Raw genomic sequence first — 26,251 nt, 5'->3', positions numbered from 1 at the left:
TTCAAGTAAAATGTAAAATTCAGTAAAATGGCAGGATCCATGATTTTGTCTATTATGAGCTTTGGTTTGTGAAGAGATCATAGATACAGGTGGCTGGAAGGAGTGTGGACTCATACTTCAGGACAGAGGTGGAGCTCGGACGAAGTTGGTTTTGTTTTCTGACTGTGATACCATCCAGACAAATCTCTGGAGAGGTACTGGAAGAAAATCCAACTGGGAGGCTACAAAGCAGACCAAGAGCTGAGTTATTGTAGACTTTCTAAGTGTTATTGATGAAATAATTTCAATTCTAACCTTACAAAGACTTATTTGTTTTAAGGCGCTCTTCGTTAGCTTTAACTTTACCTTTCAACACATATTGCAAAACACTTTTGTCTCGTTTATTTGCTCCTGTTCTTTCTGCACATGCTACATACACTATTTAGAAATCTAAATATCTAAAGCTACATAAGGCATTAAATGCTAATCTCTGTGCTTTAAATAAAATGACTATAGCAACAAAGTAAATTTAAATCTGTGAAACCGAATGTGGTTGCTGTAAAAGGGACTGGTTGAGGATGTTTTTCTACTGTATCACATCCAGTCAGGATGGGGATGGACACCTGATGGAGCTGTAGTGCAACTTAAATAGCACCAGTGAACATCTGAGGATAAGGATTTTGGTAGGAATTCCTTTGGGAGCTCTGTTATACACCCTTTCTCATTCTCTCTGTTCTTCGCCAAATCATTTCATCTTTCCAAACCACACCTTTCCTTCTTTTTTTTGTATTTTGCTTTTTTTATTTCTTTTTGTCCCTTTTCCATTTTGATTGAGTTCATTCAGTCTCAATAGAACTATTGCCTCCTTCCTTTTTACTTTTCTCTTCACCAGTCTACCTAGCATGTCATGATGGGGGGGGGGTGTCTCCATTTCTTACCTGTGGTTCTCTTTGGCTGATCGGTGTTTTCTCTGGGGAAATCTTTCAGAAGAGCAGTACAACGCTGCAAACCCCCTGTGACTCTGTCTCAGTTTCCTATCATGGCAATACAAGGTTCACCATACAAAGAGAGTGCACACACACACACAAATACAGTAAACAAATATGCACTAATGCAGGCACAAACAACACTCACATTAGAGTGTGTTTGTGTAGTAGAGCGAAACAGAGTGAACACAGCTATTTGTATTTATTCCATGTTGACTCAGTTCAGCGCTGTAATGATGCTTGTCATGTTCCACAACAAAGAATGAGCCTACTCACATGTGTGCGGGCACACACACACACACACACACACACACACACACACACACACACACACACACACACACACACACACAGGGCTTCTACAGGCTTCAGGCTTATAGTCACAACTGCATAGATAAATAAGTACAATATACTCCCAGACAATAAATAACTACAGGGGATTGGATAACTCCACCACCACAAGTGTTTGAAGCAGCAAACAAACACTCACATATGTATCTTTGTGCACAAGTAAAGCTCTCTCACACTGTTACAGTCCTGATTTTAATCCTGTGTTAACTTCAGTATCAAATGTGGGTTAATCTGCTCACGGGAACATGAAAAGTTATTCTGATTCTTAGTAGTAGCAGCATCAGTAGTGATGATAATAATACTAACAGTAAAAATAATAATGTATTGGTTGAATGCCGATTGGTTGATAAGTGGGCCAGAGATCACCAGGAATGGAAGAAGTGAGTAAAAAAAATATAAGATTAATAAAAAATACAGCATTACATTCTGCAATAATGTCCTCTGTGATTTTTTTCAGTCTCTTACATCCTTGTGGACAAATTTTGGCCCACTTGTTTACATTCTTAAAGGTTTGTGGACATTTGCTCATGCACAGCTCTCTTCAGCTCCTGCCACATTTAACTGTAGAATACTTTGGTATAAAGAGTTCATCACCTCAGTGACTGCGAGGCACCCTGTGGCTGCAAAACAAGCCCAAATCATCACCCCTCCACCACCATGTTTGACAGTTGGTATGAAGTATCCATGCGGATATGCTCTTCTTTGGTTTTTACCATTACCTTTTCTGGACATCCAGTCTATCAGATAATGTTCGGGACAAGCTAGTATGTGTGAAAACAGCTTAGGAGAATCTAGAGTCCTAACAAGAAGTACTCTTATCTACATCTATTTGATAAATAGTAGATATCTTAAGATACTGGTCTGCTGTTTCTTTTTTTAGTGGTAATTACCACTAAAAAAAGAAACAGCAGTCCAGTTTGGGGGTTAAAGACTGCAGGAGGTTGGAGAGGTGTTGGTGTCACCGTTATCAGTTCACCAGCCAGCAGACTGAATTTAACATCCTGTGTGAAACTCCCTGTATGGCACTAATACCACAATCTGGTGAGCTGTGAAGGCCCACCAAAGGAAATCCTATGAGTTACTAAGACATGCAGCTACACCTTTGACGTAACAGCATTGGTTTGCATCCCTCGGCCTGATACACACAGTCGACTACGGCGCAATAATACAATTAGCTAATATGTTTCCCAGTATGATGTTGACTGGTTCATTGGGGCCAGAGGCATCGTCGGCAGACTTAGGCAAACAATATTCAGAAGCACATACAGCTAATCAATTTCGAGGAGGTTCAGTGTCCTTGAGGAACCCAGAGCAATCCAAGCATCACGGGTTGATGTGTTGCCTTGATAGCATTTATCCCTGTGTCCCAAGTGAGCTTCTTACCACCCACAAAGCGTACCAAACAGAAACAAACTCTCAATAGAGTCACAAAAACATTCAACACATTCAACAAACACTTTCTGAGCTCTTTTAGAGAAACTAAAATAAACTTTTCTGAAGTGCTTCTTTGTTTGCACCACTTGTTGCAGCACCAAGGAATTTTGGGGTAAATACCACAAATAAAAGAAAATTCATGATGAATTACTCATTTTTGTGTTTCCCTGTTTTTTCTATCCTCCACTGTGCCCTCATCTCTGTTCTCACATTTGCTTGTTAGTCATTTCTTTTTAGTTACTTTTCTGATGTGCTGTTTTCACTTTACTGTTCCGATTGTTGTGTCTCATTGTTAGATTGTATGCTCACCTTTCTGTGTCCATTGCGTTTTAGTGTCGAGCGTTCATCTTCTTAACCACTATCTAATTCAAGATCACAGCGCTGGAGAGCTGAACCCTATAGCTGCTCGAGAGGTCGCCAGTCTGTCTCAGGGTTTGTTCCCATTCCCTTCTTTTGGAGTTCTGCTGTTTCCTCATCTCCTCTTGTTGGAATATCCTTCTTAATTTTTGGAGCAGTCCATGATTTAGTCCATTATTTGTTTATCCCCTGCACTTTGGACTCCATGTTGTCCCCTATCTGGGTTGTTTTAATAACTTTGACTTTACTCATGGCAAAGACGTGCAGCAAACAAAACATTTAAATTCAAAGAAAAAGAAAAACACAATAAATACTTGAAAATAATCATACTGGTTGAATTTCTTTTAGAACTGGTAAATCTTTTACAAACACCTTCTTTGGTTTTCTAACATAACATTTTATCAAGTCTTTAGATTTTTATCAAGAAGTGTTGTGTTTGATTTCTCTTAGACATTTTTGATTTCTATCAGAGGTGTGTTCTTTTGGCTGCAAACGAAGAAAAAAATATCTCGGAATCTGGTGGAATTTCTTTTGAAGTAATCTGCACTCATCTCTGACGTCCTTCCACAAAGGACCAAATTTTACTCAACATTATGCAGTCTGTCTGCTTCCCAGCCTGAGGAGGGTGGCTCCTACCATTTGCCCAACATATCCAACTTTTTGTTTCAGTTGAATTAGCTATTAGAGAAGAAAACCTTTAACAAACAGCATCCCAAAATGCTTTAAACACAGATGGAAGAGATTTTGGTTTCTAACAAGCGGTGCAAGAATGTGTGTGTATCTACAACCATGAGAGAGCAAGAGTGTGTGTGTGTGTGTGTGTGTGTGTGTGTGTGTGTGTGCGCGCGTGTGCGCGTGTGCGTGTCTAACCATGAGTAGATGAGGGGAGGCATGTGGTGGCCATTTAGAAGGATTAGAGCTGTCAGAGACATCAAGCACGACTAATTATTCTGTTAGCACACTACACTGCAGGGATACATGTGTGTGTGTGTGTGTGTGTGTGTGTGTGTGTGTGTGTGTGTGTGTGCGTGTGTGCGTGCGTGCATGCGTTAGGGAGCTGTAAGCAAGGAAAGATGGAGGGCGAGCAGCTAGTAGCTAGAACAGGGGAGATATATAAGAGATATGGATATGGAGGGCAGATGGAAATGGATAAGGCCAGACAAAGGAGAACAATAGTGGGAAAAATTGAGGAGCCGTGAGAGCTGCAGTTATTACCCAGAGAGAAAGCACTCTGTATGAAAGATGGATAGATGGGAACAGAGGGCGTCATTGAAAAGCCCAGTGGTGAAATGTGTGAAACGTAACAAAGACGGAGAAAGAAACAAGAGAATGAGGACGTGAGGAAGGAAAGAGATGTTAAAATCGGAAGGACGAAAGAAACAGAGAGAAGAGGGGTGACCTACCTCATGCCTTCATGGATGACTGCATTTGTATCCAAACATCCCAACATGCCCTGCTCTGCCACTCGGCGCAAAATCAGCCTCCAGCATCCAATCAGCCGTGGCCTTTTACCACCTCGCCGTGGGGCAGAATGTGCACGAGGGAGTAAGTCAGTCAGTGTATTTGTGTTTGCATGTGTGTGAGTCAAAACATGAGCGTGCGCACACACGCATCTGTTTGTATATGTGTGTGTGTGCGTGTAGTTATAGAGCTCCTCACTACGCTGCCTCTCTGATTTATCTTCAAACGGACAGCTCATTCGTCTCACACACACCACCTCTCACATCCATCCCTTCATTCCTTCTCTCCCTCGTGTTCACCATCTTCCATCCATCTTCTAAATACCACCCAATCAATCCAACCTTTCCTCACTAAATTCATCTCTTCTTCCATTCACTTCTCCTCGTTCCATGTACCCATCCCTCAATCTGCATTTACTTCCTGCAGGGATACACAATTTCCACAATCGCACTGAGGTGGAAGGATTTCAGATTTAATACATCCCCCACTCGTGTGATGTGCTCAGGCTTCAGAGGAAGAGGTGAGGGGTTCGATGGAGGACAGGGAACGGGAAGCAGCAGAAGCAAAGTTGTAGGATGAATACATGAATGAAGGGAAACGTTACCCAGGGTCCTCTTACATTATTCAAACACAGCAGTCTGTCTTTATCCTTGACATTAAAAGTGAAATACACTGTTTAACATGCGGTGTCAATCAACAGCAATTTCAGCCAACGGCAGCTTAATTACAAATCTAGTTCACAGATGACAGAATCTCCTCGTGTCACGAGTCACTTCAGACAGCATAATTAGTGGCCACAAGCAGTAGTTTGAAACATGATTAGACACACAGCTGTCTGAAATCAAGAAGCATTGCAAATTTTTAGGCGTTATCTCAACAACCTTGAGAGACATCATTATCTGTACATCATGTCTCACAATTTTTCATCTTAAATCAAAAGGTCTTTTAGAAGTGATGCAGAAATGGAAAGACATAAGAACAAAAGCAGGAGACAGAAGACAGTGTGACAACAAGCAGCAACTTCTCAGGCTGAAAACTGAAGCCAGAGCAGAAGTGCCTGAAGCTGCAGTTCCTTCAGTTGGTCAGCAGAGGTGATTCTAAATTGCATGTGAGTGCGGGCGGTTTTCTGTCTCACTGTGTTAGGCTTGTGACACACTGGTAACCTGTCCACAGTGTACCTCGACTCTCCTTCTACATAACCACAGGATGTAACCTGTCCCCCTGGGACAGGGTGCAGACAAAAGCACGTCAGAATCAGAAGTGCATTTATTGCCATGTTTTCCACACAAATGAGGTGTTGGAGGGAAGGAAGATTCCAGCCAATCACCTTCTCAACCTGATGAGGGTGGTGTCATCTGCAAACTTCAGGAGTTTGATAGACTGGTGAATGGAGGTGCAGCAGGAGAACTGCTGCTAATGGACTGATGGTCAAAGTCAAGTGAACAAGCAGTGACGAGGTGAATGACCTCGTCCCTTTATTCTTTCCTCTCGGCAGAGAGATAATCACATCACCTGTCTTGCTTTTCTGTTTTATTTACAGCTTTGACCATGGGTGCACAGCGTAAAGCCCACACACCAAAGCCTAATTTAAAAATCTGTGTCGTACCTTACAATGCAACCAGAAACCCCTCTTCCATTCAGACATTGCAGGCTTAAATACATCTGACATGTAGTTACCTTTCTCTGGAGGTGCACATCACATTGCATGGAAGGTAACGTTACAGGGTTAAAAGGGATTTCCAGTTAGGATGTATGTAGCCACAAATATCTAAGGCACTAGAATGATAATATTCACCTCTGAAATGCTCTGTCTCCGGTGTAATGGTGCAGACCTTGCTGCCTTTCAGTGCATCTGAGCTATTTGTGAGCTTGTGGCATGAATTCGTTAAGTGGCATCCGTGATGTGTGCTGGTTTAATGCTTAAAATATTCACAAAACACTTTTTGTTATGCCATTTGAACGTAAATTAAAATACATTTTACATTTTACATACTTATAGTACATAAGTTTACTATAAATGCAATGAAGCATTGTTGTTGGTTTATGAGGATATGTGTATTTGATTGCACTTCTTTAGCCTTTATTCAAGTTCTGTGGAACCCAAAGAGATTTTATTTTTAGAGCTTGCATTACACATATTTGTCACAGCAAATGAACCAACAAAATTCATCATAAATTTCGTCGGGAGGTGGACACAGAGCAGAGCTGGTGGTTTATAGGCTGGTGGTTACTGCACTCTGCTGGTAAGTGATGGGACTTAAACAACATACAGCCAAGTCAGGCCGTGTGTGAGTGTGTATATTTCTAGATCAGTTTTTCATTTCCCTTTCAGCTCTGGTGCTCCCTCTATTCATGAATTGTGACTGAAACTAAAATAACGAGGTCACGATTTTTAATTATCATGTTGCTCATGGACAGTGGGAGGGGAAGAAAAAGAAGTATCACTTAAGAGTGAGAAATTGGAATAAAGTGCAACTGACAAGAACAGAGAAAAGGGAGGCACTGAGAATTAAAAAATAATTGTCCTCGCAATTTCTTCAGTCAAGGTTATTTGCTAGGAATAAAGATCAGAGCACAATGAGCTCAGTGAGGGGGTGATAAGAAAGGGAAACAAAGAGAAAGATGATAGACAATTAAAGTCATATTATGGGGGCATGCCAACTACATTAGCTACCAAAGCTGATAATTAATCATCATCGTGTGCCTGTCAGTGGGTAATAGTCACATCTGTAATTGGGACAAATGGGTAACCAGTGGGGCATTTAAACTTTGGTGTGTGTGCGTGCGTGTGTGCAAAACATGCTCTCATTAACGTGAAGAGGGTAAAATGAGCGTGCCATCAAAGATAAACAGCGTCTACTCTTCATCCCAAATAAACACCGCAGCAGATGTTTTCACGTCTGTAATTAGCACCTCGTTAAGCGCAGAGGGGAAAATAATGTGTAAATAAAATAAGCAGCTGTGGAGGAGCAGCTAAAATAAAACCTTCATGTTTCACTAAACGCTGGAAGATCAATACGAAACATTTCCTTCTGCTGAGAATCGTGTTTGCAGTAACTGCAACCCTGTGTTAACAATGTTTATACTGACTAAAGATATATAACACTATGACACAGAGATTGTAAGGTATGTGTTAGATTGTATGTAAATATGTAATTACAGTGACCTCTTGCCTCATTGTAAATGTTAGACCCTCAGGTAACTTTCTTTCTAACATATGGGTGTGTGTATTTGTAAATCTTTTATTGCTGGTTTCAGTCTCTTAGATTTACCTGGTCCCCATCCGCTCTTCTCTTCCTCCCGGGCGTTGACATTTTGCCGCATTTTCCTGAGAAACAGGGTGCATGGGAGCTTCTGCACCCTGTTTGTAAGCAGCAGATCAAATTATGCACATCTAACCTTGCTGTAGCAAGAGACTACTTCTGTTTGGATCACTTCCAAACTTGTTCCGCCTCTCTACACAACTTAATTAATTCTGATTGGCTCTCGTCTCTCCAGAAAATTTTCGTCTCGTTTTTTTTTTTATTATTATTATTATTTCTTGTGAGTGAAAAAAGGAAAGTAGTCGTCAACAGTGTGGAAGGGCATCCAGCAAAAAAACTGAGATTTCCATACTGGACCAGTCTCCATCTCTCCAGTGTTGTTGGCCAACACTGTGGTGGTCCTAATGCTCACCTAAGGTAAAGGAAGGGGAAAGGTGTGTTCGGGAGGCAAGGCAGAGTGGGTGGAGATCAGTGTCAGGGGTGATTTGTGACAGGAGAATAGCAGCAAGGGAAGGGTCACAAGATGGTAATAAGGCTTGTTATTATGTTTTTTTTTTGGAGACAGGAGGTGGAGCTGGAGATGGCTGAGTTGAAGGTGCTGAAATTGTCGCTGGGAGTGACTAGAGTGAACAGGATTAGAAATGAGTATATGAGAGAGACAGCTCAGGCTGAGCGATTTGGAAACAAAGTTAAGGGGGCAAGCCTGAGATGGTTTGGATATGTGGAGAGAAGGAATTGTGGATATACTGGGCTTCCAGGCAGGAGAAGAGGAAGCCCACAAAGAAGATTCATGGATGTAGTGAACGAGGACATGCAGAGGACAGAATAGGATGGCAGAGATGGGGTGAAATGAAGGCAAACGATCCACTATGGCAACCCCTAAAGAGCGCAGCAGAAAGCAGAAATGTGTAAACTGACATATTCTTACTAGACAGTATCAGTATCAAATATTGACTGAGCACAAATGTTTCCACATGATCCTTATTTAAAGAGCCATCCTGCATACAAACATACCTTGAGGAAATGTATGATTTATAAAGTTCTATTTCAGTCAAGGACAATCTAACAAAAATAATAAAATAAAAATTATATCTCATATAAGTATTTTACTGTATTTTCTCATCTGTAGCTGAGTTTTGCAGCATTTGTTTTAAAGATAGGCACAAACTTAACTGTTGCCCAAAAGCTAAATAATCTGAAACCTTTCAGTCCAGAATCACGCAAATACTGGAGACCTGTTGAAAACCACCTCTAAAGCACTCTAGTGCAGTGGAAATACCCCCAAAATTTCAAGATACCCCATATCGAAGGTAGAATGGTTTGGTTTTGGGATAGCTGTAGCTCAGGAGACAGAGCAGGTCATCCACTTATTAGAAAGTTGATGATATGAAAGAAAAAGGGGAAAAAACATCTATATCTGTAGGGCCTTCTTCTGACACAGAAAGAAATGTAAATATATTACTTTAAAGTTTTCAAAACGGAGAGAAAACACGCCAGGTGCAGGTCAGAGTAATAGACGGGCAGGCAAAGTAAATGCATTCAGAGAAATCATGAGGTCTTTGATGTAGTGAGAAGTTGCAGCAGTAATAATTAGTTACAATATCTGTAATAGCAGCAGGTGTACTAATACAGCTAAAAGTAAAATTAAAATCATGAGTTATGAGAACGAGAGCTGGCGCTCTTTACGCATGCGCAACGCGCCACTGAAGGAAATGGTTAGAGAGGAGTGAGCAGACCAGTCGTGAGTTTCCACGAAATCTGAGATTTGACTCTGATTTAATCCCCGCTTCACTCTATAGAGTATAAAGAAGGGGTTTACGGACGTCGGAGCTTTTCCCCGTTTTTCCTTAAAACACCTGCTGGAAATTATAAGGATAACCTAGGCGGTGTGCAGGACCTGCACAGACCCATCGCTGGCCCCTGTCGGCACGGCTACTTGGGGACAGGGCTCGTCTGTTAGCCGCTACACCTGCTAACTCCAGGTAAGCGTAAAGTGGAAGGTTTGAAACACTAAAAACGAGTTTGTGTTTTTAAACTACAAAGACCTTACTCACCAAAGAGTGTTTTACTACTTGTGAGTGATCACGTTGTTGCTTGATGTCGTGTGCGGCGGAACTTGCCACAATAACAAACATGTCTGCTAACCTCACGGTTGCACGCTACGTAGTTTGCTATCAACAGTCATCTGTGCTAGCTGATATTTTGGTATCGGGTAGCAAGAACTACAAGAGAGTTGGCTTTAATTAAAGCAGTTATATCCGTGAAAGCACATCAAAATAAAATTACAGGCAAAGGCGATTAATCTATGCACCTAATATATATTTTGATCCCTCTGAATTTGTGTTGAAAAGAAAATAATACTTTGTGGCTTGTATGACCAACTTTTAATGCGCCTGTAGACCAAACCATTGTTGAGTGCCCAACCTTTAATTTTGAAGAGATTGTGCGCGCATTTCCGGTTATGTCTGTCAATTGGGAGTAATTTCCTGAAGCTTCCTCCTGAACAAGCGGCAGCCAGACTGGCGCCGCTAGTTAGCTGAGCAGCTAGCGAACACAACAACTCAAACTTAATTTTTACCCACGAATAAAAAGCTACGGGAGTTTCTAAACTCGGCTGTGGATATACGGAAGGCCGCTTCGACATGTCATTTGGTTGTTGGTGAGCTAGCATTGTCATTATGCGGCTAAAAACTTCTTTTTTCTTTATAAGGTTAGAGTTTCTGGTTCACACCTGCTGCCAGCCACCCAGACTCAAAACAGAAATCCTGTTTGTTTGTTGTTGTTGTTGTTGTTGTTTTGTTTTCCTGGAAAGCTAATCTGTCTTTTGAATTAACAAGGCAGTAACTCAACAGGAAAAAATGCTGTTAAAATGTTTTGTCTTATGTCTTTATATTTACCTACTGAGCTGTGCAGCACCATAATCTATTCTAGAGGTTTCAAACTGATTTTATTTTTTTGCTTTTCATTTTACTTCCAGAGCTTGTCACCAGTCTCATTAAGAAGCACTGCTGAACTGTGACAGTCTCTCTGCCCTAACATCTTGACAATGAGGTGAAACCGTGTCAAAAAGCCGCAGTGGGAAAAACATTAGCCGAGATGTCCATCACCAACACTCCTACCAGCAATGATGCCTGCCTTAGCATTGTACACAGCCTCATGTGTCACAGGCAGGGCGGCGAGAGCGAGACGTTTGCCAAGCGCGCCATCGAGAGCTTGGTGAAGAAGCTGAAGGAGAAAAAAGACGAACTTGACTCTCTCATTACAGCTATCACCACCAATGGGGCTCACCCGAGCAAGTGTGTGACCATTCAGAGGACACTTGATGGACGGCTGCAGGTATTTAAATATAAAGGCTGTTTCTGCTTAATACATCAGTGGTCATGAGGTTTTACACATCTATGAAAATTGCCAAAGATAGCACCGCTTGTCAGAAAAAAAATAGTATTTCTGCACCGCAAAGGTAATTTGCAAAGAGCTATTATCCAACAGATTTGGCAGATCTCAGCATGGTGTGCAGTGAGTTCTTAAAGAAATTTGAGGAAACTGGACAAGAGGAGGACAAAATATGTGGCAGGCCTTAAAACTAAACTAAGGAATGGCCCTTAAGATGAGCCATCTGCCAGAAATGGTGTCACTGGAAGGGAAACTAGGGCGGAAAATCAGTGGCAACAGGTGAGAGGGAAGAAACTTAATTTGATATTTTTGGATCAAATTGTCACTGATATACACAGATGAGATCAGGAGAGAGGTACAACAGTGAAAATCTATAGCCATCTGTAAAACACGGTGGAGACTATGTCATGGTTTTGCACTGTCATCATGTAAGTTTGAAAATTGCATGAATATATTCTTTTTCCCCAGAGGCCCATAAAAAACATACATGGGCCAATAAAACGCTGATCCACTGACCCGAGGGCTTTTAAACTGTATGCTAACATCTACTCCATCAGAACGTCTGTTATCTGCAGCAGGAAACGTCACATCAAAGTGCAGGGCAAACCTCAGAGAATCCTGATATGCTCGCTTTTCTTGAGCGCACCCGCCACATTTTCTTTTAAAGGCTTACAAACACACATACTCACTCATTTACTAGCACGTTTAAACATGCCGACACACAGGTGAACATATACCTAATGTAGGGCTGCCACGATTTGTCGACTAGTCACGATTACGTCGACTATCAAAATCGTCGACGACTGATTTAATAGTCGACGCGTCGTTTGAAGCTTTGTAAGATCCCAAAAGACGCAGGAATAAGTAGCAGGATTTAAGAGTGTAATAACGGACTGAAACAGAAGATGGCAGCACTGCATGTACAAGGATGCCAGCTGCCGTTAAACCCCGAAGAAGAAGAAGAAGCAGCTGTGTCCCAGAATTCATAGCGCAGCCCAGCTTAGTTTCCAACAATGGCGGCAGCTAGTTAGTTTTAATATTACTCTTATTATTCTTTCTGGGTCAGAAAATAAACGTTTAACATATTTTCAGGCGAGAATGTAACTGTATAAACCTCAAATATCGGCTCAGTTTATCAGGACACCACATATTTTCAAAAGCGCTCCGACGTTTTCGGAGACGTCTGTTACCCACCAGCTCGATAGCTAGCCGGGGGCTAGGTCACTAGCGCCGTGAGAACACCGGACTCCCGGCAAATTGTTTTCAAACCCACCGCCGTCTTTCGCTACTCAGGTTAAATATATATGAATCACTTAGATAAATTAAAAATGTTGTTGTTTGGCTTTTTTTTTTTTTGTATTTTATTTGTTCCTGAGTAAATCGGTTTGTCTGAGATTAAAGTTATAGTTTTTACACAGCTGAATAAACGTCAAGCAGACAGCTGATTATCAAAAGTGTGAGATGCTGGAGAATATACTCCGTTGTCCTGTTATATTTTAGATAGCAAGGAGTTCATTAAACTTCACCGAAACAATCTGCAAATTTCATTAAAATTGAATAAACTATCATCTTGTCTTTATTTTTAGTTAGCACCTGTAACACTTAAAGCTGTAAGCTAATGATAGTTATATAAGAGCAGATGCTGCTGGTGCAATAAGCTGTAGTTTTACGTCCAGTGGATGATGATCTGATTAGTCGACTAATCGCATAAATAATCGGTGACTAGTCGACTATCAAAATAATCGTTTGTGGCAGCCCTAACCTAATGGTAATTCATCCAGTCAGAACTCTTTTTGCCTCCTGCTAATGTAAGAAGGACTTCCAAGAAAAAAAGAGGAAATTTTTATGCCTTACTTTAGGTTGTATGTACCGTATTTCCCGGACTACAAAGTGCACCTGAATATTAGCCGCACAAGCTAAAATCAGGGGAAAATCCTGTTTTGTACATACATTAGCCACACCTGACTAAAAGCCGCAGGTGTTTCAATGTTGTCTTATCATATGTAAGAGAATATGCACAAAGGGAATTGTCAGGAAAGAGATGGCTGTTTGGAGACACATCCCTTTTATTAATATTTTGAAAAACAAGTTATGGGTACATATTTGCATAACTTTTTAGGTATATGTACAAGTAGCGGTAATTACAAGTACGAAACATGTACTGTGCTTCATAAATGAGTAACAAATGTAGTACATAACAATAACCTACAGCACACCAGAAAAATAGATTCAGACTACCTTTTAGGCTCAGGTGCAACGACACGGCTTTAACAAGAAGAAAAGTCAGTCATTCACCATCTTTCTCTTCTTCCTGCGCACTAAAACCACCAAAGTCCTCTTCTCCAGTGTCGGAAACGAACAGGCTCAGGGTGGCTTCGTCATCCACTCTCAGCTTTCCTTCCTTCGTTTTCACATTTTTCCACGCTGTCAGATTCCACCGGTGGAGTTGAGCATAACTTGCTTTTCGCAAGATTATTGCCGCTCGTCATCCACGTCTCCCGCTGAACGCGTAGCGCTACTTTGAAGTTTGTTTTTCGCGCTACTTGTACGGCACTATGTTGCCTGGCGGATGGACATGTGACCAACATACCACTCTTGAACCCCGATACTGTGTGTCTGATCGCATGCCCTTCCGCCAGGCAACGTAGTGCCGTACAACAGCGGAACAAACAAAACAAATCGTCTTACAATATGACAAAAATCATGGACAATCCATAGAAAAGCCGCAGGGTTCAAAGCTTGTGCAAAAAGTAGCGGCTTATAGCCCGACAATTACGGTACCTTCATTTATTTGACATTGTTAATTGTCAATGATTTTGTTTTCCTTTTTTTTTTTCTTTGTTTGCATTCATAATAATTTGTGACACATAAATGCAATGGTATTGTATTTACAGATATTATATACAGTTAAACTATTAAAACATCGGTTTCCGTTTGAGAAATATCAATGAGCTACACAAAAGTTGACAATAGGCGTTCTTTTCTGCAGCAAGAATATAAATGAATTAACTCTGTTTTCTGTTTCTCATTGTTCCCAGGTGGCTGGACGTAAAGGCTTCCCTCATGTAATCTATGCACGGCTGTGGCGCTGGCCTGACCTGCATAAGAATGAACTGAAGCACGTGAAATACTGCCAGTTTGCCTTTGACCTCAAGTGTGACTGTGTGTGCGTGAACCCCTATCACTATGAGAGGGTGGTGTCTCCTGGTATAGGTGAGTAATGTTGGTGAGGTTCATTTAAGATTTGCAGTTGATCCAGTTATAATCTGAGTTACAAATTTGGCTACCAACAGTTAATAAAACACATTTGTGGACGTACAAAGTTACTGTGAAGCATTTCGCTTTTATTCATTCATTTGGTAGTTTTGTTTAAAAAAAAAAAAAAAAAAAAGGTAATACTTGCCTGATGAGGTATTGATGGATAAAAGGTTATGTGTTTATTGTAATACCTGTGCTGATTTTCTAATATTGTCTCTAACATATGCCCTCCATATGATAATATTTTAAAACTGAAACTAATACAAAAATAAGCCCAAACTAAACATTTTCAAAAATAAAAACTAAACTGAATCAAAAACAAGAATCAAAATTTAATTAAAAAAAAACACAAAACTATAATAACTCTGGTCTGTAACACAGATTGTAGTTTGACAGCTGCTTTGCCGCCTTAAGTGTTGTGATATTTACACACATCTGCATACCCATGAGCATCTGGTGCTGCCAGTGACCTGTTCCACCTGTCCTTTCTCTCGGTGTGCAGACTTATCAGGACTGACCATAAACAGCTCCGCCGGGCACAGCTCATCCATGATCGTTAAGGATGAGTTTGATTTTGACGGACAGCAGAGTGTGTCCTCCATTGATGGCAGCCACTCCCTTCAGACCATCCAGCATCCCCCAACCAGTAGTCGGCCACCACCGTCGGAATCATTTCCAACTCCAACTCTGCTCCCGCCCCCTGAGCCCTCCACCTCTGCCTCAACGGCATCCTTTCCTGCTGTTGCTGCTGGATCAGGCAGTAAGATACAGTCATAAAACATCACCTCGTAAACTTGCTTGTCAGTGTGAACGTTTCATACAGTCTGCTTCTCGTCTTTGAAAGTGTGTTGCACTTTTTGGAGTTCCTTGTCTTTGTCTGTCCAGCTTCAGATCTGACTTTCGTTCTCTCCTCAGATCCCACCTCCGCCTGGCCCAGGAACGGCTTCACTCCCACCATACCCCACCACAGCAACGGGCATCTACAGCATCACCCTCCTATACCACATCCAGCACACTACTGTAGGTACACACTGACACTACAGCTGTAACTGTTTATAAAATCACAGACTTTTCTTTGCAGAGCAGGTGATCGCTGACATCTCTCTCTTTCTCAGGGCCAGTGCACAATGAGCTCGCCTTTCAGCCTCCTATATCCAATCATCCAGGTGAGGAAACGCAGCCCACCCACCCAAATACACAAACCCTGTTTCAGGGGTGAATACAATAGAAAGTCTGATTTGAAAGCATCACACTTTTATAAATGTAAAATGTAGTTTGGTTTTTCTTTCATTATAGATTTATATATACATATATAACTCAAAGATAAGAAAGTTTATGTAGCCTTGAGGATTAACTATGGTTTATTTCTATTGATGTGAAATTATTGAGATCTTCTTACCCTCTGTTTCAGCTCCTGACTACTGGTGTTCCATTGCCTACTTTGAGATGGATGTTCAGGTTGGGGAGACATTTAAAGTGCCCTCCTCGTGCCCCATAGTGACTGTAGATGGCTATGTGGACCCCTCAGGCGGTGACAGGTTCTGTTTGGGCCAGCTCAGTAATGTACATCGCACTGAGGCTATCGAGAGAGCAAGGTAGGCACCAACAAGAATAATGAACTGAGATTTTAACGTGTTTTGCTTGGTTTGCGTTTTTGTTTGTTTGTTTGTTTTGTATTGTTTTTTTACTAGGGATGGGTAAAATAGCACCGGTTCTGACATAAACGGTAGTAACCAGACCGAAAAGCAGCGCACATTTCGGTGCTTTATTTCGGTGCTTTTTTTTTCCTGAGCTGTGATACACTTTAGATTCTAGCCAATCATTTTACGTTTCCGAGGATAGTAGGCGGGGCCAGGTACGTACGTTCTTTTAGAGCAGAGCTACAGATTAAAATGCCCAAGGCGAAGCGGTCAAATGTATGGCTGTACTTCACAGCAAAAGATGCAAACTCAGCAGCCTGCAACAAGTGCTTTAAGCTGATACTGTGATACTGTCAAAGGAGGTAACACCTCAAATCCAATGAAACACCTGGCGACGCATAGAGGGTTTTTTTTTTTTTTGTTTTTTTTTTTTTTTTTTTAAGCCGAGAAATGCGCCGTATTTGATAGCTTGCTGAGAGACCTCACTCCGTGCACATCTACTGCGGGTGGGTTGCCTGTTATCGGACCCAGAGCAACATCCCCCAAAAACCCGAAGAATAGAGTCCTGGCCCCTAGCCCTGCCAGTGTAGCAGAAATGATGAGGATGATGATGCAGCAGCAGCCGTTCTTCTCTGCGTGAGTAGCTTAATGTTGTTCGTGTGTAATTTACGTTGAGTAGGCTAACCACGTTATTACATTAATGCATGTAAGGTGAACTAGCAAACATCTTCATAGCTACATGCGGCTGTCTTCTTGTTTGATGGCAGATACTCCCTTCACCCTGGCTAAAAAGGCTAAAATGACCAAAGAAAAAGTGGAAAACAGTTAAACATGAGAGGTTTTTGGACAAAGTTTGTGTTTTTTCCATTGTTTAAGCACTGCTTCCAGCCAAGAATGATACCATATATGCCCCATAGCTGCAGAAAAGGCTAACATTGTTATCTTTTTACAAAAAAACCCAGCTGAACATGAGAGGTTTTTGGACAAAGTTGGTGTTCTCCATTCTTAGAGCACTGTTTGAGCACCGGCACAGTTTCAAAAGTACCGATTTGGCACCGGTATCGGATAAAACCTAAACGATACCCATCCCTATTTTTTACAGATTAGTTGTATCAGTTTTGGTTAAATGTTTGAAACTGAACAGTACCATATGTTACATACAGCCACGTGAAAAACCAAATGCACCACACCAGTCAACTGTTTACCAGCAAACCACCTTTACCAGCAATAACTCAAAGTAATCATTTTCTGTGTGACTTAATCAGTCTCTTACATCATTGTGTAATTTTGGCGTGCTCTTCTTTACACCTTTGATTCGGTTTATTGTGATTTGTGGCCATTTGTTTATGTGTAGATCTCTAAAGGTCCTGTCAAAGCAGGTCTTGAGTATGGTGTTCTTAAGTATTGGTTTTCTTGAGTATTGGTCTTGAGGTCTGGACTTTGGCTGGGCCAAATCCACATCTCAGTCATGCTGTTGTAGATTTGCTGCTGTGCTAGGGATCATTGTCCTGTTGCATGACGACCTTTTAGCCAAGCTGTAGTTGTCCTACTGATAACCTCACTTTTGACTTTAGAATACGTTGCTATACAGGAGATTTCATGGTTGCCTCATTTAGAACAAGGTGCTCAGGTCCTGTGGTTACAAAACACACCAAAATCCTCACATGACCACCACCGTGCTTGACAGTTGTTATGAGGTATTTGTGCTAATATGTTGTTTGTTTTATGCCAAATGTGGTGCTGTGGATTATAGCCACAGTCTAAAGGACAATCTTCCAGAAATCTGGCAGTTTTTTCATATAAAACTTTGCAAACGAATCCGTGCTGCCGTGTTCTTTGTAGAGAGATGTTTTCTTCTGGCAGCACTTCCATACAAGCCACACTGTTTTGAACGTCATGCTTAGATGAGTGATATGTTTGTGGGGTTTTTTGTTTTGTTTTATTTTTTTGCAGTTTCTCTGAGCATTGACCTTGAGGCCAGGGAAGATTGGCAGCTCTCTTGAATGTTTTCTACTTGTTAATGTCTTTCTTACTGTAGAATGACAAACTTCAATTTGTTTGGAAATGACCCTCCAACTCTTCCCAGATTGATGGACAGCAGTAATTGTTTCTCTAAGATCACTGCTGATGTCTGTCCTCTTTAGTATTGTCTTGTCACAAACCTGGATGCTCCAAAATTTCTGCTTTTGTCAAGGTGGTCACATTTGCTGGTGATCAAAGAATAAAGTCCATTTGATGAATTTCTACGTACCCTCTTAAATCATATGGATGCAGTAAGATTGCCAAGAGAAAAATAATGTCTTTTCACATGACTGTAGGTAGAAATTTCAGAAGAATCTGTTCTTCTTATAACTTCCGTTTATGCCTTCCTGTTTACTTAAAGAGACCCTTTATTCTACTGGCATGAGAAGTCATTTGACTTGAAACATAACGTTTGGCACTTTTTGCTACATTTTAAGCGACAACTTGCGTATTTCCTGTAAATGTGACAATGGGTGTTCTGTGGGTCATGCCATCCTCAACTATAGATTTAGAGAAGTGAGGAGTTGCATAATAGAGGAATATCAGAGGAGGCAGCTGGAGTCTCCTATAAACATGAATTTTACAGGAATAATTTCAAACATTTACCTCTGAGGCTGAATGAAAGTAGATTTTGGAATTGCTGTTTGTTTTGTGTAAATATGTGTCCACATCAAAAATGACAATCACATTGTGTGTTTACCTTTGAAATGATCTATGGATCAAGGCCTTGTTTATGTGTAATTTCTGAGTGCAAAGCTGACATTTATAGGAAGTGCACACCATGTTTTGGAGAAAGTCACTCCAGTTCATTCTCTTTCTCATGTTTTCCTTCTTTTCTGACAGACTACACATTGGTAAAGGGGTCCAGCTGGAGTGTAAAGGCGAGGGAGATGTGTGGGTGCGATGCCTCAGTGACCATGCTGTGTTTGTTCAGAGTTACTACCTGGACAGAGAGGCGGGCCGAGCCCCCGGTGACGCAGTTCACAAAATCTACCCCAGCGCTTACATCAAGGTGAGGCCACAGGTTTCAGTCCACAGCAATTTTTCCTGTGTAATAAACTTGTCAGCTTTCATATATTTTGGTTTGAGAAATGTAAATAAAAACAGTATTCAGAGTGTCTTCTGTCCCACCAGGTATTCGACTTGCGTCAGTGCCACAGACAGATGCAACAGCAGGCTGCTACGGCTCAAGCAGCAGCAGCAGCTCAAGCAGCAGCTGTGGCTGGAAATATACCTGGACCTGGATCAGTAGGAGGGATAGCTCCTGCTATTAGTAAGATATAGCAACTGCAAATACTGATGCTATGAACAGAAATTAAATCAAAATGATTTTATGGACTCCTGCTCAGTAGAGTCTTGACTACCCCACTCCAAAACTGAAGCTGGAAATCTTTGGATGTGTTACTTTTCATATAGACATAATCTGAGTGTCTGTACATCCAAAACCTCACAATATTGAGTTTACTGTCATCTAAGTATAAGAAAAACAATCATCTGAAAAACATATTTTGATTTTAAAATGTCCTTACTATTAAGTTTAATAAATAGCTTCACTTGTAGTTGATGAGAATCACTTGTAAGCTCACCTGAAGACTTTTCCTGGATATTACCTGACGGAGGTGAACAGAAGAACACAACTGTTTGATACAGTGGGGCAAAAAAGTATTTAGTCAGCCACCGATTGTGCAAGTTCCCCCACTTAAAATGATGACAGAGGTCAGTAATTTGCACCAGAGGTACACTTCAACTGTGAGAGACAGAATGTGAAAAAAAAATCCATGAATTCACATGGTAGGATTTGTAAAGAATTTATTCGTAAATTATGGTGGAAAATAAGTATTTGGTCACCTCAAACAAGGAAAATCTCTGGCTCTCACAGACCTGTAACGTCTTCTGTAAGAAGCTTTTCTGTCCCCCACTCGTTACCTGTATGAATGGCACCTGTTTGAACTCATCATCTGTATAAAAGACACCTGTCCACAGCCTCAAACAGTCAGACTCCAAACTCCGCCATGGCCAAGACCAAAGAGCTTTCGAAGGACACCAGGAAAAGTATTGTAGACCTGCACCAGACTGGGAAGAGTGAATCTACAATAGGCAAGCAGCTTGGTGTGAAAAAATCAACTGTGGGAGCAATCATCAGAAAATGGAAGACATACAAGACCACTGATAATCTCCCTCGATCTGGGGCTCCACGCAAGATCTCATCCCGTGGGGTCAAAATGATCATGAGAACGGTGAGCAAAGATCCCAGAACCACACGGGGGGACCTGGTGAATGACCTGCAGAGAGCTGGGACCAAAGTAACAAAGGTCACCATCAGTAACACACTACAACGGCAGGGAATCAAATCCCGCAGTGCCAGACGTGTTCCGCTGCTGAAGCCAGTGCATGTCCAGGCCCGTCTGAAGTTTGCCAGAGAGCACATGGATGATACAGCAGAGGATTGGGAGAATGTCATGTGGTCAGATGAAACCAAAGTAGAACTTTTTGGTATAAACTCAACTCGTCGTGTTTGGAGGAAGAAGAATACTGAGTTGCATCCCAAGAACACCATACCTACTGTGAAGCATGGGGGTGGAAACCTCATGCTATGGGGCTGTTTTTCTGCCAAGGGGACAGGACGACTGATCCGTGTTAAGGACAGAATGAATGGGGCCATGTATCGTGAGATTTTGAGCCAAAACCTCCTTCCATCAGTGAGAACTTTGAAGATGAAACGAGGCTGGGTCTTCCAACATGACAATGATCCAAAACACACCGCCCGGGCAACAAAGGAGTGGCTCCGTAAGAAGCATTTGAAAGTCCTGGAGTGGCCTAGCCAGTCTCCAGACCTCAACCCCATAGAAAATCTGTGGCGGGAGTTGAAAGTCCGTGTTGCTCGGCGACAGCCCCAAAACATCACTGCTCTCGAGAAGATCTGCATGGAGGAATGGGCCAAAATACCAGCTACTGTGTGTGCAAACCTGGTAAAGACCTATAGTAAACGTTTGACCTCTGTTATTGCCAACAAAGGTTATGTTACAAAGTATTGAGTTGTATTTTTGTTATTGACCAAATACTTATTTTCCACCCTGATTTACGAATAAATTCTTTACAAATCCTACCATGTGGATTCATGGATTTTTTTTTTCACATTCTGTCTCTCACAGTTGAAGTGTACCTCTGGTGCAAATTACTGACCTCTGTCATCATTTTAAGTGGGGGAACTTGCACAATCGGTGGCTGACTAAATACTTTTTTGCCCCACTGTATAGTCAGCTCAGATACTGAATTCTCTATGGTTGCTTTTATTCATAGAGTTTTTGGGGATATTGCTTCTGATAGTCCAGTGAGTTTACAGCTAGTGGTTTTCTGGCCTCCTGCAGGCTGTGTACTAAGCACACTATCCCCCTTGCTGTGCTCTGGTACAGAGACATGGATACTTTAGACTTGTTCCCAACATTGTCCCGAATTCATCTGTGAAAATTGCCTGATTGAGGGATGCATTTTGGGTTGGTTTGTTTTTGTCACAGTGGTTTTAATTGTGTCTTTCTGTCTCCTGTCAGGTTTGTCAGCAGCAGCTGGAATCGGTGTGGACGACCTGCGGAGGTTATGTATTCTCAGGATGAGCTTTGTTAAAGGCTGGGGGCCTGACTACCCACGCCAGAGCATCAAGGAGACCCCCTGCTGGATTGAGATCCACCTGCATAGAGCTCTGCAGTTACTGGACGAGGTTCTGCACACTATGCCTATAGCAGACCCACAGCCTCTCGACTGAGATCTTTGTAACAGCAGCATGTCGCTGCAGTATACAGTGGCAATGGAAAGTCTTCCTCTGTGAATTGTTTTGGGTAGAGAAGGTGAAACTGAAGCTGTCCCACATGAATAAATACTTCCAGGTGTGTTTAAAGCACCTTCTGTGCACTGTGGCCCTAACTTTAGCTCGTGACACTAAATTAGCGGAAGCAGTTTATTAAAAATGCTTATCCACATTTTTGATAGATGGCTTTAATTTGGAATGACTGGAATGGCTTAAAGTCACACAGCTTCAAAGTATAAATCACCAAACATGCACAAGGTTGACCTGCAGACCCCATTAAACTGGAATGTTCACCAACACAACCACCCCACTACTGACGGATATTAAAATCACACGCAGGCAAAAACATCTGTGTATTACTGGTTTGTGGTGTGTCAAGTTTTATTTAAACTGTTACAGACTGCTTTACACTTGGAGAAAGGCACAGGTTCATTCAGCTGTCAGGCTGAATAGCAAAGCAGCAGCACCCCCAACACTCAGAGGAGGGAAACCCCTCAACACCAGCTCGATTCTCACCCATCCACAAATGTTGCAGGAGAAAACAACATGCCCCCGTGCCTGAAGACTGCTTCCAGCTCCCTAACTGAAACATCTCTGTGGACTTGGGGTTTTTTGTTTGTTTGCTTTTTGGTGTGGTGTTGTCAAAGTACAGGTTTGGACTTCAAGTGATAGGTGCAAGTCTGTGCCCATGGGTGTCCTGATGTCCTAGTTTCACCAGTTATTATACAGTGTTCTGTGCAATGAGCAGAACATCTGGATTGGAGATCTTGTGGCGGGGTGTTTTATCATACTAGAAGAGCCTTCTGTCATGCTAGATGTTGCATTTAGATGGGCGTCAAAGTAACATTCGTACAAAAGCTCAGAGTCAAGATTTCCCAGCAGACGTTTGGTGTCTCAAGAATAACTGAAAAATAAGTAATAACGTTTGTTAGCTTAGCACTTCAAAACCAGCGTTACAACATGCTTTACACCAGACACACACTGCACATAACAAAATTCACATAAGCATACACAAATGATTCATTTCTGGCAAGAGGCCTTTGTAGATGATCATTCAGTCTTCTTTTAAACCATGGTCGCCTCCCATCGGTTTCAGATACACCCTCCATAATGCCGCCATGATACTCGGGCTCTGTACCTCCTCACTTTTGTGCTGAGAACACAAAGAGAAAAGCTGAGATTCTTTGGGTACGATAAGATGAGCAGAGCAGAGGCAGACTGCTAATTTTTATCTGTGATGTGCTTGCAGAATAATGAGCAGGCTTTGTTTTGGCAAACCAAAGCGATAAATACTGAGAAACGGTATAAATGTGTGATCATGACAGCATGAAAGTCCAGTCACTGGCAGCTGTTTCTCAACCTCTGTTAGCTGAGGTTTCTTTAATTGGATTTTAAAGGCCTAGACCTAATTGCACTTAAATACCTTATGACTTGCAGCCCACTTATCCAGGTCACCTGTGTGTAGTTTACCCACAAAGAGAAGGAGAGTTTAAGGCGGTTAACAGCAATATTGATATATTTTCTTGGTTTTATTTTTGTTACCTTTCTTTGTAAATTTTTAGCACTTTACTTTTTTTCCTCGATTTAATTCAATAACCATTGTTTTGAGGTGGCGAATGAACAGTAGAGCAAATAGGCTGGTTTACAGCTAACGCAGGGCTGTGATCAGGCAGCATCGTGTGATGCTTTGTAATGAAAACATACTGTATGCAGCATTGGGACACCTTTTGCCCTCTCACTTTTCATTTAAACACATCTTAGTTTTTCTTTTGGCTTATCAGACTTTTTTTCCTCTTCTTTTGATTTGCAGTTTTGTTTTCCTCTTTAATCCATGTAAATAACTTTGCTTTCGAAATGCATGTCAGTGTTTGCATGAATTTTAATGTCAAAGAAAGCCCTTTTTAAAATGGAGTGATTCATTTGCTCTGCATTACATGCAAATTATCATCAGAAGAGAGTAGAAACCAGCACCTGCTGTGTACTGATGTTTGTGTGTTGTAGTAAAGGCAAATAGAGGGAATCTGCATAGACGTAACTTACTCAAATGATCTAATGAATTCATGTAAAAATTTTAGCACGTCCTATTAAAAAAAAGGCACCTTAAAGACATAAATCTCTGGTTATTAGCGGTCCACCTCTAATAAACGACCACTTCGCTTGCAGGTTGAAACCTGAAACGGGTGAAGTGTGACAAACTAGTCAAGAAAAGCGCGTCTGATGGATTCTGTTGCACTGTTTGATGCAAGTTGTCACATGTTGATCACTCGCAACCATCAACTCACGCTTGTTATTTTAACACACAAACTTCCGCTCAGTCATAGCTTCATGAAAAGGATTTTTCTTCACGAATGTCCGTCTGTCCTTTTATTCTTTGTTCACAGGGATCTTCACAACCCAACAAGTAACCATAACTAAGCCGTGGTTCGCTTTCCTCATCCCTGTTTGCATTATGTCACCATCATTTTGAAGAGCTGTGTTCAAAAATGTTAAAATCTTGACACTTCTTATTATGGATCTAATCTATTGCATGGCAGGAAACAGGATAGAGAATTTATGCTGAAGAATAGAGTCCGTTATATGATGTTGTGCTTTAAGGTGGACAGATGTTTTTATATAACTTGCGGTTATTATAGGAGCCAAAAGACAGCTCAGATGAGTTGATGCTGACTACTATGACAAATTGCAGATATAAAGTTTACCTGTATTTCTTATGTGAGAGTCTATAATTAAAAATGGCCTGATATTCTCTACACAGTGTCCTGTTCTTTTTTTTCACAGCAACATAAGAAAGCAATTATTAAATGAGGTGATCCTTAATGAAAAGGCCTGGATAGACACACGGGAGTGTACAGTTACACCAGAGCTCAAGTTAAAGTTAGAAGAACACTTTGAATTTCAACAAAGAACAAAGGATTGAAAAGCTCAGCTGATGTCTGTTTCAGTGCTGCTACTTTTACTGGCTCCACTTTTGATAATTCCTCTGATCTTAAGAGGTGATTTAAGTGTACAAAGAAGAGTTGAGACAAATGTTTTATAAAACAAGTAATGAAAAATATATCAATCAAGAGAAGGGTGCGTGGGTATGCCATGGCACACGATCATTGGAGACACATATATATGGCACAACCAAGACCTGGATATCCCTCCAAAACTGATGGGAAAACTGGTCTGGAGGCTGCTGAGAGGCCTACAGCAGCATTAGGGGAGCTGCAGGAATTTCTGGCGAGCAATGGTCGTGTACTAAATGGGCTGTAGTGGCAAGACATGAACCATCCAACCCTGAATACATTTTGCAACCGTGTACACCAGGTTATTAAAAAGCATGTGGGGCCATGTTGAACTTTGTAGCCATAATTCCTACAGCACTGCACATCACAGGGACATCATGATTACGGTGGCAGCGTTATGCTTTGGGGCTGATTTTCCTCTGCTGGGACTTGTGCTTTAGTCAGAGTGGTAGAAGTTTTAACACAAGAAGACATCTAAAGATAAAGAACAGTTTTATCTTTTGCTGTAACAAGTTAAAGCATATAATCAACAAAAAAATGACTTCAACAAAGAAGATTTTCAATACCCCATCCACTCAGAGCCCATACCTGAATCCCACCTGTGTCCTGGAGATGCCCTTTGCAAAGAAAAGTGGGTAAATATTGACCCCACCCCCTCATTCAAATGCACTTTTGCTATATTTCATATCTCCCCTCATTCTTCTTTTTGCTCTGTTGCACCCATTTTTTTCCATGTTCGTTTGTCACAGAAGACATTTGGACAACAAATCAAGAAAATGATTTTTAAAGGACATCCATGAGGTCAGAGGACACAGCAGACCCTGCCTTATTTACACGTGTAGTTTTCCAACTGTCACAGCTCAAAACCTCTGGGGCAACAAGCATTCTGTAAATACACACATTCTTTATAATACCAGCAGAACAACGTGCACTTCAGCTGATGTTTAATTAAAAAGAATAGAAGGCACATGTGGGTGGGCTTTTTCAAATTTACTGCCTGATGAAAACCGTTAGCAGTCGTGTACATCTTACGTTCAGTCGTGCTGCCTCTAATATCTGATTTCTTTCTGTACAAGGCTGGATATTTGAGTGGTGTGAAATAAATAAAAGAAACACAAGTACAAAAATCCCTACGGCTACTGTAAAGCATATGGAAAAAGTAATGTAGAGAAAGCCATAAAAAATGGATGTAAAAAACGCTCCAACACTGACACACACACTGTATTTCTATTTTTTTGCTTTATCTACAGAGATGATGAGCGGCAAATTATTGAATCTATAAAAAAAAAAAAAAAAA

The 26,251-nt window shown here is 41.3% G+C and overlaps 1 protein-coding gene across 1 annotated transcript; it reads left to right on the top strand.

Moving 5' to 3' along the window:
- Positions 1-10,295: 10,295 nt before the first annotated feature.
- Positions 10,296-24,696, top strand: LOC309718411 (mothers against decapentaplegic homolog 4-like). Its single transcript, XM_082553616.1, has 10 exons — positions 10,296-10,490; positions 10,809-11,167; positions 14,263-14,437; positions 14,985-15,242; positions 15,398-15,502; positions 15,598-15,648; positions 15,894-16,077; positions 18,988-19,156; positions 19,279-19,417; positions 21,693-24,696. The coding sequence occupies exons 2-10, from the start codon at positions 10,928-10,930 to the stop codon at positions 21,902-21,904; spliced, it is 1,533 nt and encodes a 510-aa protein (XP_082409742.1). The 5' UTR covers positions 10,296-10,490; positions 10,809-10,927; the 3' UTR covers positions 21,905-24,696.
- Positions 24,697-26,251: the final 1,555 nt, after the last annotated feature.

This window comes from Aulonocara stuartgranti, assembly GCF_965226115.1.
Source record: "Aulonocara stuartgranti genome assembly, chromosome: 12".
Taxonomy (NCBI): Eukaryota; Metazoa; Chordata; class Actinopteri; order Cichliformes; family Cichlidae; genus Aulonocara; species Aulonocara stuartgranti.
The sequence above is the reverse complement of the archived record's forward strand: the minus strand, read 5'-3'. Positions and strand labels throughout refer to the sequence as shown.

Coding starts and splice junctions, on each gene's coding strand:
- LOC309718411 (XM_082553616.1), top strand. CDS start 10,928: ATGTCCATCACCAACACTCCTACCAGCAATGATGCCTGCCTTAGCATT. Junction 14,438..14,984: donor GGTGGTGTCTCCTGGTATAG/GTGAGTAATGTT, acceptor CTCGGTGTGCAG/ACTTATCAGGACTGACCATA. Junction 19,157..19,278: donor ACCCCAGCGCTTACATCAAG/GTGAGGCCACAG, acceptor CTGTCCCACCAG/GTATTCGACTTGCGTCAGTG.